Here is a 16,268-nt window from a genome sequence, read left to right on the forward strand (position 1 = left end):
TAGGTTGTCACAGGCATTGATGAGTAGGTATGGTTACCATCGTCATATTTCAGATGAAAGGCTGAGACACACTTCTTTGAACTAGCTCTAGAGCTTTAACCTATACCTTCGGGTTTGCGCTCAAATGCACTTTTAGTATAAATATATATACACTGTCCCATAATGCAGTGGTTCTCCACCATCCTAATGCTGCAACTCTTTAATACAGTTACTTATGGAGTGAGCCTCAACCACAAAATTATTTCGTCGCTAATTCATAACTGTAATTTTGCTACTTTTAGAAATTGCAATGTAAACATTTGATATGTGACACCCCTGAGGGGGAGGGGGTGTCACAACCCATACTCAGGGACATCCTCTATACTCCTGCAGTTTACTGTAAGAAAAGGAGATATGCTTAGAACATGTTAAAGAAGGACATAAACAATCAAGGCCTAGCAAAATGAAGAGAAAATGTGGACACTCCAGATCAGAAATTCAGAGCCCTCTTCCTTTGTAACACTTGGTGAAATTGTTAACTACTTACTACTTGCTACAACGAAGGCTAGTTTACATCTTCAGACAGCATTCTGATGGCCTGATGTTCTATTCTCCACTCTTGCAGATTTTCTCTGGAGGCATATGAGAGCATTGTTTAAATCAGAGCAATGCATGAAGTATTTTGAGGCAAACAAAGAAATTCAGAGAGATTTCCCATATGGAAGAGAATTTAACCTTCTATTTGTTGCTGATTGGAGGGCATTTTTTTTCAGTCAGTCTCTAGTGATGAGAAGAGGTCTCACTTTCCCTGTTTAGCTGTTTGGGAACTTCTTCCCTGCGCAGCAGTTATAGAACACAGTGAGTGACTCTTCTTAATCTCCTGCTCAATTTTAAAGTTTCCATGTAATTTGTTTCTCCAGCCTGAACTTTGGATTTTTATTTGTAACATATCTTCCAATTTAATTATTTTTCCAGTTGTGTTTGGCATTCTGTTTAGCCAAGACATTCATTCAGTTCTCAAGGTTCATTGTTAGTGGTTTGAGTTACAAGCCTTCTCTTCAATTCCTTTTTTTCATTATTTCTGTAACACTTTTGGCAGTTGCATGTTCCTTACAGATATTCTCAAGCTGCTTTTAGAATATAGTAAACCACAGTTATTTCACAGTTACAGACAATGATAAGCCTTCTGACATGAGAGCTAGGAACTTAACTCAGGTCCTGTGCAAGAGCAGTAAGTGCTCTAACCACTGATCCATCTCTCCGGCCCCACTTCATCATTTCTTGTCTTACTAGCAAACTATATTGTTCACTTTATTTTAGCATATGTGTATGGTAGAGACATGCTATGATTACCTATGAAGGCCAGAAGACAGTTTGTTGAAGTCAGTTCTTTTATTCTGCCATGTGAATTCCAGGGATCAAATTTAGGTCATCAAGTTTGGAGTCAAGTCCCCATACCAACTGTGCCATCTCATCAGGCTCAGCCCGAAGGTTTGTGGGTATAAAAATACATTGAGACAAAGGCCCATTCGGTACACTGCAGCAATATGTGTATAAATCTAGCTGCATTTCAGGCATTATTTGGTCTTATGACTCAGAAATTCCAAAGCATTACCTCCAAGGAAGTCAGAAGTGGGTCCTTTGGATGTAAGGCCAATAAATAAATAATTAACATCAACCTTTTGGAAAAATCCATAGTTACAGGGTCAGATAAGAGCAGAACTTTTATTCTAAAATGTTTCCTACCAAATAACAGGACATAGCAGTTAGTTGTCCTACTTCTGCAGCGTTTTAGAATAAAACAAACAAATCTGCTCCATCAGTCAGGGGAAGTAGGCAAACCTACAAATAGATTTTCTAGCTTAAATCTCTACTACTATGTGACATTGGGTCAATGTCTCTTCTTTCTCCGAACCTCAGTTTACCCATATTACATTCAGTTGTTAAGGCAAAAAGAAAAAGAACCTCTGTAAGGATGTTTGGCTGAAATGACAGGACTCACAGTGTGAGCGCAGGCGTGCCTCTCAGTTCTTATTTGTGGTTAGCAATATTGTAAATCTTATTCCCTTTTCTCTTTCATGACCATTTTCTGCAACAGTTGGAGAAGGTGGGGCATTTTCTAAGGAAGATGTAACAGTACTCTGCACTTTGGGAGAAGTCATAAGACTCTGGAATATGGAATAGTTTGTTTCTAAAGCGTGTTTTCAAAAGAAGAGAAAAAAGTTAAGTTAGAAACTGTGTAAGGCATTGAGAAAACTAGGAGACTGAAGGTTTTCTTTGTTCACCCAACCTAAATTTGTGTTACCTCATACTGAGGGAAAGCAGAAAGGGTGTGTTTCTAAGTGTCTGAGCCTAGTAAAGGAAGGCTGGACTTGAGATCCATTTTACTTCAGCCCTTCTCTATGGTGTAATGCTAGTGGACATGACTGAGCCCTTTTTCTCATTGCTGGGTACATGGGCTCTTGTAACGCCTCATTTGGCACTAGCTCTCTCATGGACCCAGGCTGGGGCACAGGGGAAAGTGTGACGCCATTCCATACTGTTTGTTCTGTTTCATGACAGAAGTGGTTTCCAGGTAGGGTAAATAATAAAACCCTCCTAACAAAAAAAAAAAAAAAATCCCCAACCTTCCTTGTGATAGCACTCGGACTCAGGTGCATCAGGGTCTTCTGGTGACATCTAAAGCATGACTTTTGCTTTCTTTTCCCTTCAATAGCATCAGCCTGGGTCCTCATTTCCACACTGCACTCCCTGTCTACATCAATGAACCATTGATCAGGAAGACTCTAGCTGGTGAAAACTTTCAGCTCCCTCAATTTGTTTTTCTTGAGACCCTAAAGTTGAGGAAAAGAACCTTCTGGGAAATTTGGCTCCAAGAAGACACTTTCCATCCTCTATGGTCAACGTCCTGCATTGAGACCCTTTGGTAAGAGATTCCAGCAGCCCACCCAAAGATGAAGCACACTGGGTTAAACACTGGAGTGTCAATGATCTGAGAACAACCTCCTGATTCTAAAATGTGCAAGTGTTTCAGAGCGCACATCCAGCCATGACAGTCAAACTTCTTTCAAAATGCAAACTCTTGGACACAAAGTCTTCTAAAAGAAACACATCATTTTCCTTCTGCAAAGAAGAGGCCCAGAGCCAGAAGTCCCTGGGTTCCCCTGTGATCCAGTCTCAGCATTAATCCCCTCCCTCTCTCATGGCTGGACCCCATCCAGGTGGCTAGTGCTGGTCAGGGTGAAGCTGCAGAGACCTGAAGGGGCGGGGCCTGACAGGGAGCAGCCCGAGGGGCGGAGGCTCAAACGCGCGCCTTTTTGTGAGGCTCCTGGCGCCTGCGGGATTGGCTCAGTAGGTGCTGCCGTCGGAGTGGGCGGAGCCAGCCGTGCGTCCCGCCCTCCTCGGCACCCAGTCTGAGCCCCGAGCGGTGCCAGACGAAGCGCACCTTGCAGTGGCACGCCCTGTGGACCACTGCGTGGGGGAGAGCTGCTGCGGAGCAGCTGTTCTTTCAGGCCCTGGGCTCCAGGGCAACCCCATACTCGCTGCTTCCTTCAGATCTCTCCTTAGGGTTCAGATTCTGCGGCAGGATTAGCGATCCCGCCCCCTTTTGCCCGGTACTGATTCGTTCCCACCCCAACCCAGTCCCCTTTTCCAGCTGTCCGCTGCGGTCCCCTAAGGCACCTCAGCCATGGGCATCCGAGGCATGCTGCGAGCCGCCGCGCTCCTGCTGCTCATTAGGACTTGGCTGGCAGAGAGTAACGGCCCGAGTCCTACCCCGAAATTCCACTTCGAGCTCTCCTCCAGCACGCCTGAAGTCATCCTGGATCTCTTCAACTGGTAAGCAGCCCAGCCTGGCTGAGCATGGAAGGGACAGGGGCAAAAGAAGGTCTTGGCCTCTTGAACAGAGTGGACTAGAGACAAGGGACTCGGACCCGGGTTTGTCTAGGGGATGAAGAGAGCATAGGGACAGCCATGAAATGATACTTCTAGTTGCAACCCACCTGTTACTGCTGTGCCTTGCTGTGCCTACTGTCAGCCCAATTCTTGAGGCCAGAAGTACCCTCACCCCCAGAATCTACCTGATCATACTCAGAGACCGAAGTCCCAAGCAGCTTTTCCCAGTCGTGTTCTCTGATGCCCTGGTACTTGGAGTGTACAAAGGCAATTCAAAAAACAGGAAAGACACCTGTTTGAGTAAAGATTTTTAGTCCATTTGATGAAACAATATCTCTCTGTCTCTGTTTCTCTGTCTCCCTCTGTCTTTGTCTCTGTCTTTGCCTGCCCCCCCCCCTTCTCGGGGGTAGGGGGTGATAGGCTCTTTCAAATACAGCATATTGAAATGATTAACTGTGTAATCAGTAGCTGTAAATGGCATATAACGTCAGGCTTAAGTGGGGTAAGCTTTTGTGCTTACTCCTGCGAAAACATTCGAAGATTTCAGTGTTTCTCTGTGTTTGATTTAAAGTTTCTTTAGGTCTGCAAGTATCTGAAGAGAGGATAAACTGTCATCCTTGAAATGTTGATCACACACAAAAATGTGTATTTTCAAGTGGCTGCAGGTCTGCTGGCCCATGGGAAACTGGACAGAAACAGGCGGGAATGTATTTCTTTAGTTTGGGAATAATTCATGCGCACACTTTTAAATGTTACCAAATTAAATTTTATGATCGAAGGAAATGAGTAATAATTTTAAGTGGCAAACTAGAAATAAACATGTATTCAGAAAGGGGGAGGGGCTAAGCTGGGCAAGGTTCCAGCAGGCAGCCCTGCAGTGCTCACAACCCAACATTCCAGACTGCGTCAGAGAGCACACAGGGTGTAGGGGGAGTCAGGGAGAGATGGAAAGAGCGAGAAAGAGACACCCAGAGAGACAGAGATTGCAGGGACGATGCGTCAAAGATTCAAGGAGCCCCAGTGATAATGATGTCTGGGGCCTGTCGTCATTTAAAAGCCCTTTGGGGAATGAAAGTCTAAATTAATTTCAATGAGCATCTCAGAGACCTCTAGGAAGGCCTACTACCTGCAGCTGAAAGCGCATGTGTAGGGAATAGGATGCCTATTCCTAGGATGGGTCTTTTCGAAGACAGCTCTAAACCTGGGAATCGGAAATGGTTCAATGAGAGTCATAAATCTCTGCTACATGAGCAAGACACTCTCCCTCCCTCCCCCACCTCTCTCTGCGTCATGTGTCATAGACCAACTCTCTCACACACTAAGTAGACATAAGTGTAAGGGGAGAAATGTCTGGACCAGGTAGAGGAAATGTGGCTTTGAGATGGAAAACATAAGCTCAACTCAGGGGCACATTAGCCACTGGAAGCTGACTTCCAGGGGCAATGAGGTACCACTGAAAAGATTGCCAACAATCAGCATCCAGGGGTACCTCAAGGTGCAATGTCTCAGAGAACTAAAACAATGCAGTTTTTCTAAGGGTCTCATCTCCCCACCTTTCCTCCTCTCCTATGATGGGCTTTCTTCTCCTCACCACTATTTCTTCCTGGGAACAGGGATCCAGGCCTTGGGCCCCACCCTCTGGATAAAAGCTGTGAAGGGGGAGGGGAAGGGGAAAAAGAGTCTGCGTCACTGCTGTGCTTCTAGCTGACTCACTGTGGGCTGAGAGGGGAGGAAGGGAGGGTGAAAGCACACACATATGACTGCACATGTTTGCGTATGTACAGGACTGGTGATGGCCCTGGCAAACCAGCCACTGGTAAGTGGGCCACAAGTCAACCAGCATTTACTCATGGCTTCTCTGTTTCAGCAAAAATTGTGCAAATGAAGCTGTGGTTCAAAAGATTTTGGACAGGGTGCTGTCAACATATGATGTCCGACTGAGACCAAATTTTGGAGGTAAGCCAAACTGAGACACCAGAGGCTTTTTTATTAGATGGGATAAAGCCAGGACCACTCTGGAAGCTAACCAGGCTCTACACCTCTGCCCCTGCCCCTAGATTCTACTTTCTTGAATCTGCCAAGCTCTGCAGGGCGCACCCTCAGATTTCAGGCCTTCTGCTCTCTTTCATTGAGTGGATCAATGTACCTGACTCTCTACACCAGAAACCTTTTCCTCCTCATTCACTTCTAAAGGTTTTGCCACCCTTAAGCAATTCTAGGAGTTAATTGAGGCCTTCTCTGCCTCTGTCACCCTACCCACCTAGGCTTAGAACCCTGCTATAATGCTGTTTTTCCAAGCCTTCAGCTCTCACCAAATTCAGTTCATTTAGCATCCTGTTATATGTGTTCTTCATAAAATTCAGCCTGGTGGCCACTAGCAGAGCTAAAAAGTGACAAGGAAACAGGACAACTTCCTGTAAGATGGGACACAATCTATTGACATTTGTGCTCATCTATAACTGTCTTCTAAAAGTGCCACCTTCAAAGACAAGGAAGTTTCCCTTGGCCCCAATTTGAAGAGGTGCAACTATTAGCTGGTACTCCCCTCTACTACAGGAAGGCAGAAGGCTCAGTCCAAGGGCTCCAAGGTGAGTCTGCATAGAAAACAGGGTTGAAAAAGTCAGAAGGCATATAATGAGGCCCCAGCAGCAGCAGCTTTTCCATGTGGCATGGAAAATTCAGGAGGTAAAGCACAGCTAATACCCCTAACATGGTACTAGCCTCTGAATCATTGTGCCAAGCCCCAGAGGATGCCTCTTCCTCATTTTAATGTTTGTCCACAAAGGCCAGACAGTAGCTACTTCCACTCAGTGAGCACATGTTCACCACTGGTCCAGGCTCAGGGTGCCCTCACTGCACCATTCAACTAAAAGAAGGGAACAGAGGCAAGAGTGCATCTCTGGATATTATCCACCACTCTAGGTCCACAGTAGGCCTGTGGCCTCTTGCTGACAACTTTCATGTTACAGCAAGTATTGTGATAATGCCAGGCTGAAGCATCTGATAAAATATGATCCCCTACAATTACTTTGCCAAACAGATGGGGGGCAGTAGGAGGAGGAGACCAGGAGAACTTAGGACCATGTGCCGTAAGGCCAGAACTGTTGCATGGGAGAAATATGGTGGGAGACCCACTGATGAGACAGCCAGGCTAGAGCGCTTTGGATTTAGAGAACCCAGGGCTTTCCAGATAGTCTCTAATAAATATAGTACCTTCTGAATCTAATATGGAATAAAATTTTAGGACTTAATCTTCACACATAAGAATGTTCCTGACTCCCTCCCTCACAAGAACATGAGACAGACACCCAACATTGTAAAGGACATGGGGCGTTTTCTCCTTAGCTATAGAAATAAGAGTAATGTCCCCTTCCTCTGGTTGTGTCTCTGTGCCATATCATGGCTTAGCAAGGCAAATGTGCTCTGCATTTCAGAACCTACTACCTCTTCAGCTAAGAGTTCTTGGGCAGGCTTCTGCCCTGTCCTTTCACTCCACAACTTTCCACATGAGTAAGGGGATTGCTAAGATGGTCTAGAGGAGCCTGACCTTGGAGGAGGGGTTGGCAATCGGGCTTTGGAGAAATGAGCTGGCACGTAGGCTTCTCTGAGGCTTGTTGCCTACTAACACAGCTACCATCTGCTAAAAGTGTAGGGAGGGCAGCCTGAAAGGCAGCAATCAAACCCAGGCTTTCTAGGAACCTCTGTCACTACATAGCATTTTCCTGGGGCTTTTCAAACTAGCCCTGCATATTAGCGTCTGGGCTACACCCTTAACACAACCCCATTGCTTCTCAGCTGCCATTCATATACTTATTCCCCAAAGCACTTTGCTCTTTGAGGTGCTGGGTTTGAAATAATACATCTTCCTCTCTTTAGCTCAGCTTCTATGATCAGCCTGCAGTGAAACCAGCAGGTTGAATTGCAGGCATCACACGCACACATATTTCTCTAGCAGCAGTGTGGTGTAATATACTCTGCTGTAAGCTGGTGAGAGAATAGCATAGGTTTCTCCATTGTATCTTACAGCTCACTATTTTCATAACCATTATCATATTTGAGTCTTGCCAATGAACACTGTAAATACCCAGGCAAAGGTTAAAAAAAAAAAAAAAAACAAGGCAAAACACCGACACAGAATTACATATGTAGTCACACTTGCATATCAAGATCATTACACAGTATTAACTCACATGAACACACTCATGAATTCACTCACATGGATACACATAAGCATGTTCATACATTCACTTAAATTGGCACATTAATGCACACAAACATGACCCAAACTCATATATTAACACTCATATAAAATGGCCACAGATATACGTGTATATATGAAGAAAATACTTGCCCATGAACAAACATACAAAAATAATCACAAAAATTTATTTACACACAGAAATACACAGTTCAGTCACACAATGAGACATTTACATGAACACACTCATACCTATGAACATACTCACTCACATGTTCATTGCCATGAAAACACATTTATATGTGCAGACAGGTACATTCATACACAGAGACAAGTTCACAAACACACCTAAATATGAACACACTTAGTCACAATTCACTCAACACAAATATGCTTTCATATACTCACATACAAACATACAAATTTATTCTTACATAAGAGAAAATACATCAATATACTCATACATATACACATAAATATTCTGACACATTGACAAAACATCAGCACTTACATGTGTTCATATGTATATATAAACATGAGTATTCACATACATATACTTAAAAATCTACTCACACTTTAATACACAGTAACACATTAATACACAAACATGCTTATATATTCAAATATGCCTATAAATTCTGTCATATTATATATTATCAAACTTATACAACCACACACATTAACTCACAGTGATGTTTCCTTCCACAACAAACACACTGATTCACTCACGAATATGGACAAACAGTGACACATTTATACACAGATGAACATTGTACCTATTGATACACTCAAATATGCCTGCAGACACAAACACATTAGCAAATTTACTTTACACACTAGCATCCTTATGTACATATACTTAGAGTACCACACATGACCAAGATCACACAAAACCCAAGATTCACTCACATAAATATGATCACATACACTCATTACCATATAAAAACATTCAATATGCATACAAACTTGTTCATACGAATAGGCAAGCTCACAAACACCCATATATGAGTATGTAGGATCAAACATTCATTTATATACTACTGTATGCATAGTACATCTACATACCTGTGTATCCTAATTCCACTGAAATGAATATGTAAGTACACTCCTTCACATAACTCTCATAGTCATACATGTGTGACTTTATGATAAATGTCCTCATGTTTCACTTGAACTCTCTCAAATGTTGTCACCCACACGGCACACTGGATCACACAAACATGCCCACACAGCACACTGGATCACACAAATATGCCCATAGGGCACACTGGATCACACAAATATGCCCACAGAGCACACTGGATCACACAAATATGCCCATAGGGCACACTGGATTACACAAATATGCCCACACGGCACACTGAACCACACAAATATGCCCATAGGGCACACTGGATCACACAAACATGCCCACACGGCACACTAGATCACACAAACATGCCCACACGGCACACTAGATCACACAAACATGCCCACACGGCACACCGGATCACACAAACATACCCACATGGCACACCGGATCACACAAATATGCCCACACGGCACACTGGATCACACAAACATGCCCATAGGGCACACTGGATCACACAAACATGCCCACACGGCACACTAGATCACACAAACATGCCCACACGGCACACTAGATCACACAAACATGCCCACACGGCACACCGGATCACACAAATATGCCCATAGGGCACACTGAATCACACAAACATGCCCACACAGCACACCGGATCACACAAACATGCCCACACGGCACACTGGATCACACAAATATGCCCACACAGCACACTGGATCACACAAACATGCCCACACAGCACACTGGATCACACAAACATGCCCACACGGCACACCTGATCACACAAACATGCCCACATGGCACACCGGATCACACAAATATGCCCACACAGCACACTGGATCACACAAATATGCCCACACAGCACACTGGATCACACAAACATGCCCACACGGCACACCTGATCACACAAACATGCCCACACGGCACACCTGATCACACAAACATGCCCACATGGCACACCGGATCACACAAATATGCCCACACGGCACACCGGATCACACAAATATGCCCATAGGGCACACCGGATCACACAAATATGCCCACACAGCACACTGGATCACACAAACCCATGGGGAAGTTCAGGCTCAGAGAGGTTATGTGACTTAAGATCACACAATTCCCAAACAAGCAAACCCCCAAACCAGTTTTAGCCTAGATAGCTGGGTCATAAGTACATGTCCTTAACTTTTACCCAAATGTTCATGGGATTGTATCTTCCTGTGTTGTAGGAGCCCCTGTGCCTGTGTCAGTATCTATCTATGTCTCCAGTATTGAACAGATCTCAGAAATAAATATGGTAAGTCTATAGGTTCCAGTCATGGTGCTGGATATAAGGGACAAGAAGCACAGTCATAAGCCAACTCTAATTGTTCTGACCTGTGACAGAACTCGAATGAAAGGGAGTAAGGTTAGGTTCAAATGTGACCGCCTTTAGAAATGGGGGGGGGGGTCAATTGAAGGTCCATATCACAGCATATCCAAAAATCCACTTGCATGTAGATTATCAACTCAAAAACAATCAATGAATCTTTGAAAAGATGTAATAGCATACTATGTTTGTACTACCAGTAGTTAAGATTTATTTCCTAAGACACTCATTGCTCAAAGCAGATGCTGCTATTGTCATTTCTTCCTGTTTGGGGCATGTTTTCTCTTTTTACATAGTTATATATACTGTATGTTCGTATATGAAAATATTCCCCAGGAATACAGGAGAGCATATTATAGTTACACACAGCAACTTTTAATGGACCTCACAAATACAATACTGTGTGGGAAGGGCGGTTACAGACATATAGATTAGTTCTAATTGGACAATGTTCCAAAAAGAAGTCCAATTAATTGCATTGTGTTTTCTAAAAATACACATGGGCACAATGAAACTCTACCCTGAAGCATAAGAAATAGTACCATAAAATCTTGAATAATGTTTCCTGCTTGTTGTAGAAAATGTGCTCTGAAAAGCACACATTGGAACTTTCTTAACCTGGATATTAATTATAGAAGTTTAACTTTTGCTGTTCCTTTTTAAGCATGTTAATGCACCCATCTGAATGATATGTTTCATATGGCAGCATATATGTATACAGAAGACAGAGAGCTGGACAATCTAACAACTGTTTAACATTTGCCTGTTTCCCCCAAGGACTATACAATCACAATGTTTTTGCATCAGACCTGGAAGGACACACGCTTAGCTTACCATGAGACCAACCTGAACCTGACTCTGGATTATCGGATGCATGAGAAGCTTTGGGTTCCTGACTGCTACTTTGTGAATAGCAAAGATGCCTTTGTGCATGATGTAACTGTGGAGAATCGTGTATTTCAACTTCACCCAGATGGGACGGTTCGATATGGCATCCGGTGAGTCCCCTCAAGGGTTGGGCAGTTCTGGCTTTGTATCCCACACACGTTCACATCATTTCTAATCCCTCGTACAAATGTTCCCATCTTCAGGAAATCCTCAAAATTTCTATGTCTGAATACTCAATGTAAAAAAAAAAAATATGAGGTTCAAGTTTAGATACTATAGCCGACTTCTACCCTTGCAAATGTGCCCTATCATGGGAGGGTATGTTAAGGAATCTGAGTTCACTGGGAACCGTGTTACTTTATTTTGTGGACAATTAAGAAAAAAGTTGATAATGTTGCCTATCATTTGTGAGAGGAAACACTGTTTTTGTTAAATTTTTATGTAATTCTATAAGGTTTTTCAGAAATCCTGATTCTCTGGGCATTTCTCTTATGTGTGTTGAATTCTTATGTCCATGCTGAAGCCGGGCTCCACCTCTCTCCTTCCTTATGTGTGTTCCATGCAAGGTGTCAGGAGACAGGGAGCTGGTGCTGTAAGTGGGCTATGGTATTGCCTCTCAGCTCCTGCTCTCTTTATACGGAGAACACTGACCACCTGCGACAAATCCATTTGTAATAGAGCAGTCACCAAAGCTTACTTTACAGTTTCAGCTCGGATTGTCAGTAATTCAAGCCGATAGGTCATCTTAGCCCAGAAAATGTGGTAGCTATCATGGTTTGTTTGACAGGTCTAATCATTGGGTTTCTCTTATTCTGGGGTACTCTCTCCCTATTTCTTCCTCTTTTTTCCTCCATCCACATGGAACCATGGATTGTCGATGCTTACATGAAATCGATCAATAATCACTTTTGTGTAAAGGAGGCATTGGCTAATGAATAATGCTTGGGGAATTCATTTTTGTAATGTGGGAGGTACACACTACCCAGTCTCCCAAATGAAATCCCCCCAAGGATTGACGGGGCTTACAGCAGCTTAGCAGATGGGAAGGAATGAAATTACATAGGACAGAAGTGAGGCAGTGGAGAGTTTCTTTTCATTATACTGTTTGCAAGCACAAGTCGTCTCCCTAGCCCCGCCAAGGCCATTTGCTCAGATTCCACTCCTGAGTGCGCAGCAGGGCAAGCTAATTCTTCTAGCTGTACCTCCTGTCAGCACAGTCTGCATCATCCATCGGTAAGCATTTTGTGACCACTGAGGTCTTTGTAGGTCTCACTGTCATGTAGGCCCTCACTACTGACATGGGTGTAGATATGGTATAAGGCTGCCCTGGGTCACTGCCCACATTTATATTTGCACACCACATACCTGCTCTCCCCAGTGGCTATGTAGCTGTACGTTACACATAGCACAGTGTTCTCAACAGCTTTGTTGATACTTTAACAAGCCCAGGTGTTTCTGTGTCTGTATTGCTTCCTCGAGGGCTCTTCACTTTCTGATGTTCTGTGGTTTTACTGGCAAGACATACATCTGCTCTTTGTTTCAGCTCTGCCAAATTTTGTAGATCCTTTATCAAATCCCAATTTTTCTCTCTCTTTCTCTGCCTCCCCCAATTGCATACGTATGTGTCAACCTTCCACCTAACCCATGCCCCCCCCCCCACAGAGTCCTTAGGAATAAGCTTGAATTAGCTCCCTTCATTTTCTGTTTTCCTTGGCAGACTTACCACAACAGCAGCCTGTTCCCTGGAGCTGCAAAAGTTCCCTATGGACAAACAATCCTGCAAGCTGGAGGTGGAGAGCTGTGCGTACTTCTCCTTTGGACCCTTCATCCCTGAGCTGGGCTGCAGCAGTCAGAAAAGCGGGAGTACCGTTGACACCAAGGACAGCACAGCTCCTCTGCTATGCTTTTCCCCCTTTCTCCCCAGATATGTTCACAGGCAGTATATAAATGAGAGGTGATGGTGGCTGCATACTAAGCTGGCAGATAGCTGTATTTACCTGGCATCTGGGAGTAGGTGGCCTTTAGGTGTAGGTAATTCAATTGAGAACCTATGCATCATGGGTAAAAGTTCAAGCATCATTTGGTTACACATTCTTTCCTGCCTAAGAATTCCAAAGTGCAAGTCTTTACACTCCCCCATGCTCACACTCAGAAAGCCACAAAGTAGTCCCCAAATTCCAAGTGCCAACCATGCTTTGGTTTTCACAGACTTTTGTGGAGTGAAATCTGCTTGGATTAACTCTTTGTTTCACCTCCCAGATGGCTACACCGTTGAAGACATTGTGTTATCCTGGGAAGATGAAAATGCCATCCACATTACTGATGAGCTGCATATCCCTCAGTACACCTACCTGGGGAGGACAATTACCAGCAAGGAGGTGTACTTCTACACAGGTGGGCCAGACAGCCTCTTCCTCTCCTGTTTCTTGTCCCCTTTACACCAGTACACACTCTTGGGGGCATCTGCCTTTGATCCTTATAGTTGCCTCCATCCTTTCCCATTTCTTTGGTTCTGAACATATCTCACCTTCCCTTCCCCCTTGAGAAAGCCCTGCAGATGGAGAATAAGTGTGGAAGGCTTGGGCAGGCTGACAACACTCTACAGCTGGAAATGATTCCTGCTCCTCATGGGGCTGGCCTTTCACCCTCCATCTGTCTGGAGCCTGAAAACTCGAGTGGAAATGAGTGAGGCGGGAGGGAAATTAGAGCTGACTCACATAGGCCTGATACTGATGTGTATGCTTACAGGCTCCTACATGCGCCTGATAGTGAAGTTCCAGGTTCAGAGGGAAGTCCGCAGTTACCTTGTGCAAGTCTATTGGCCCACAGTCCTAACCACCATCCTCTCCTGGATATCATTTTGGATGAACTATGATTCCTCTGCAGCCAGGGTAACTATTGGTAAGTTCTCCAGATCTCCATCTCAGGAAGAAACTCTGCTCATTTTACTTAGAAAACAAGTAAAGATAGAACAGAGAAGATCTTGAACTTCAGGTCTAGGTTTGGGGGAGCCATCAAATGTTTCGAGCAAGGAACAGCCTAGAATATTGAGGTACTTGGCCTGTTTTTACCTTTTGTGGAGCTGAATGGTCTATATCTTTTCCTTTAGGGACACAACTATAGCCATATATGTGTAATATTTTAGGGTTTGGAAAACTTCAGATACTAAAAGAAGACTTTATGGAACTGGAGATGCTAATTACTTAAACTATGGCTAGAAATTTGAGCTCGATCCAGAGCAATCAACGTGATAAAGGACAGGGAGCAGGAGCAAGGAGAGGACATGGGTAAACCTTCACCCCACAGGTGCCTCTGCTCACCTCCTTTGAGGTACAGACACAAAAGCTAAAATTGCAGATATTGAAGGAGACTAAACCTGAACTGTGTTGTTTATAGGACTAACTTCAATCCTTGTCCTGACTACCATCGATTCACATATGCGGGATAAACTCCCCCATATTTCCTGTATCAAGGCCATTGATATCTACATCCTTGTGTGCCTGTTCTTCGTTTTCCTGTCCCTGCTGGAGTATGTCTACATCAACTACCTTTTCTTCAGCCAAGCACCTCAGCGTAAGAAAAAGAGCGGCAGGAAGCCCAGGAGAGTCGTTGCCCGATACGAAGAAGTGGTGGTTGCAAATGTGCAGGTTTGACGTTTTGACTGACAACCAGGTTTTCCCAGCACCTATGGCCTTCTCTTCATGCTAAAACAACCTCCTGGTTCAGTTTGTCAACCCCTCTCAGCACCTCAGAGAGCCCAATAGGCTCTGTCTATCAAAGATGTCAACATTGGCTTTGCAAGCACTGACCAGAAAAATTGCTTCCTTTTACTCTCCCCCATGCATGCTCACTAAGTGATATGAAACTAATCAGCTCATTCATTATCTCTTTCAAGGATGGCCTGATTAACGTGGAAGACAGAGTAGAAGACAGAGCTGCTCCCCTTCCTGACAACTCCATGCAGGCTCATCTGGCAAGCCAGGAAAGTCTAGGATCCTCTGTGTTCACATCAGAGCAGGCCCAGCTGGCTACCTCAGAAAGCCTCAGCCCACTCTCTTCTGCCTCAAGCCAGGCCCAGTTGGCCACTGGAGAAAGCCTGAGTGACCTGCCCTCCACCTCTGAGCAAACACTGCCTGACTGTACCGTTCACTTTCATGGTTTTCTCACTAATGACAGTATTATCCCCATCAAAATCCACAGTCGTTCTGATGCCCTTGATGATGAAGAAAGCCTAAGCTCCGAGGAGAGCCATGGCCATGGAAGCAGCTCCACTGGAAGCCTCACGCTCCAGATTAGCCAGAGGTGTGTTCGAGAAGCAAGTTGGGACCTTGATAAAATTGAGATCTTACAGGATGACATCAGTATCAAGAGCAGCTGGCTTGGCCTTGATGAACAATACAAGGGGGATGCTGACAGTATCTGGAGCCTTACTGATGAGGAGCTCATGGCCTGTGACCAAGAGAACGACAGTAGCGCAGAGTCTGAGGAGAGTTGCCCCCCAAGCCCTGGGTGCTCCTTCAATGAAGGGTTCTCTTTTCAGCTCTTTAAGCCTAACAGGGTCCCTAAGGTTGATAGGTGGTCCCGTTTCCTCTTCCCTCTTTCCTTTGGGTTGTTCAATGTGGTTTACTGGTTATACCACATCTATTAGCTTCTCACACACCACAGCAGCAGGGTTACTATGATGTGTTTCCTTCATAGTTTCTTCAGTTTTCTTTTCTGCTTACCCTTTTTCACTTTATTTGGCAAAGTTTTGTTTTGTTTTTTTTTTTTTTTTTTTTTTTTGGTTTGTGGGGGTGGGTTGTTTGGAAGGGGCAATCAAATCCATTGGGCACTTCTCTTTCTTATGAGGTGGGAAGG

The 16,268-nt window shown here is 44.3% G+C and overlaps 1 protein-coding gene across 1 annotated transcript; it reads left to right on the plus strand.

Moving 5' to 3' along the window:
• Positions 1-3,667: 3,667 nt before the first annotated feature.
• On the plus strand, positions 3,668-16,059 carry GABRQ (gamma-aminobutyric acid type A receptor subunit theta; the record flags this gene model as incomplete). Its single annotated transcript, XM_080909891.1, has 9 exons — positions 3,668-3,816; positions 5,741-5,829; positions 10,384-10,451; positions 11,301-11,521; positions 13,129-13,211; positions 13,671-13,805; positions 14,160-14,312; positions 14,808-15,058; positions 15,307-16,059. 9 exons carry the CDS (start codon positions 3,668-3,670, stop codon positions 16,057-16,059), a joined length of 1,902 nt encoding a protein of 633 aa, XP_080766017.1.
• Between the last annotated feature and the right edge of the window lie 209 nt (positions 16,060-16,268).

This window comes from Micromys minutus, assembly GCF_963924665.1.
Source record: "Micromys minutus genome assembly, chromosome: X".
Taxonomy (NCBI): domain Eukaryota; kingdom Metazoa; phylum Chordata; class Mammalia; order Rodentia; family Muridae; genus Micromys; species Micromys minutus.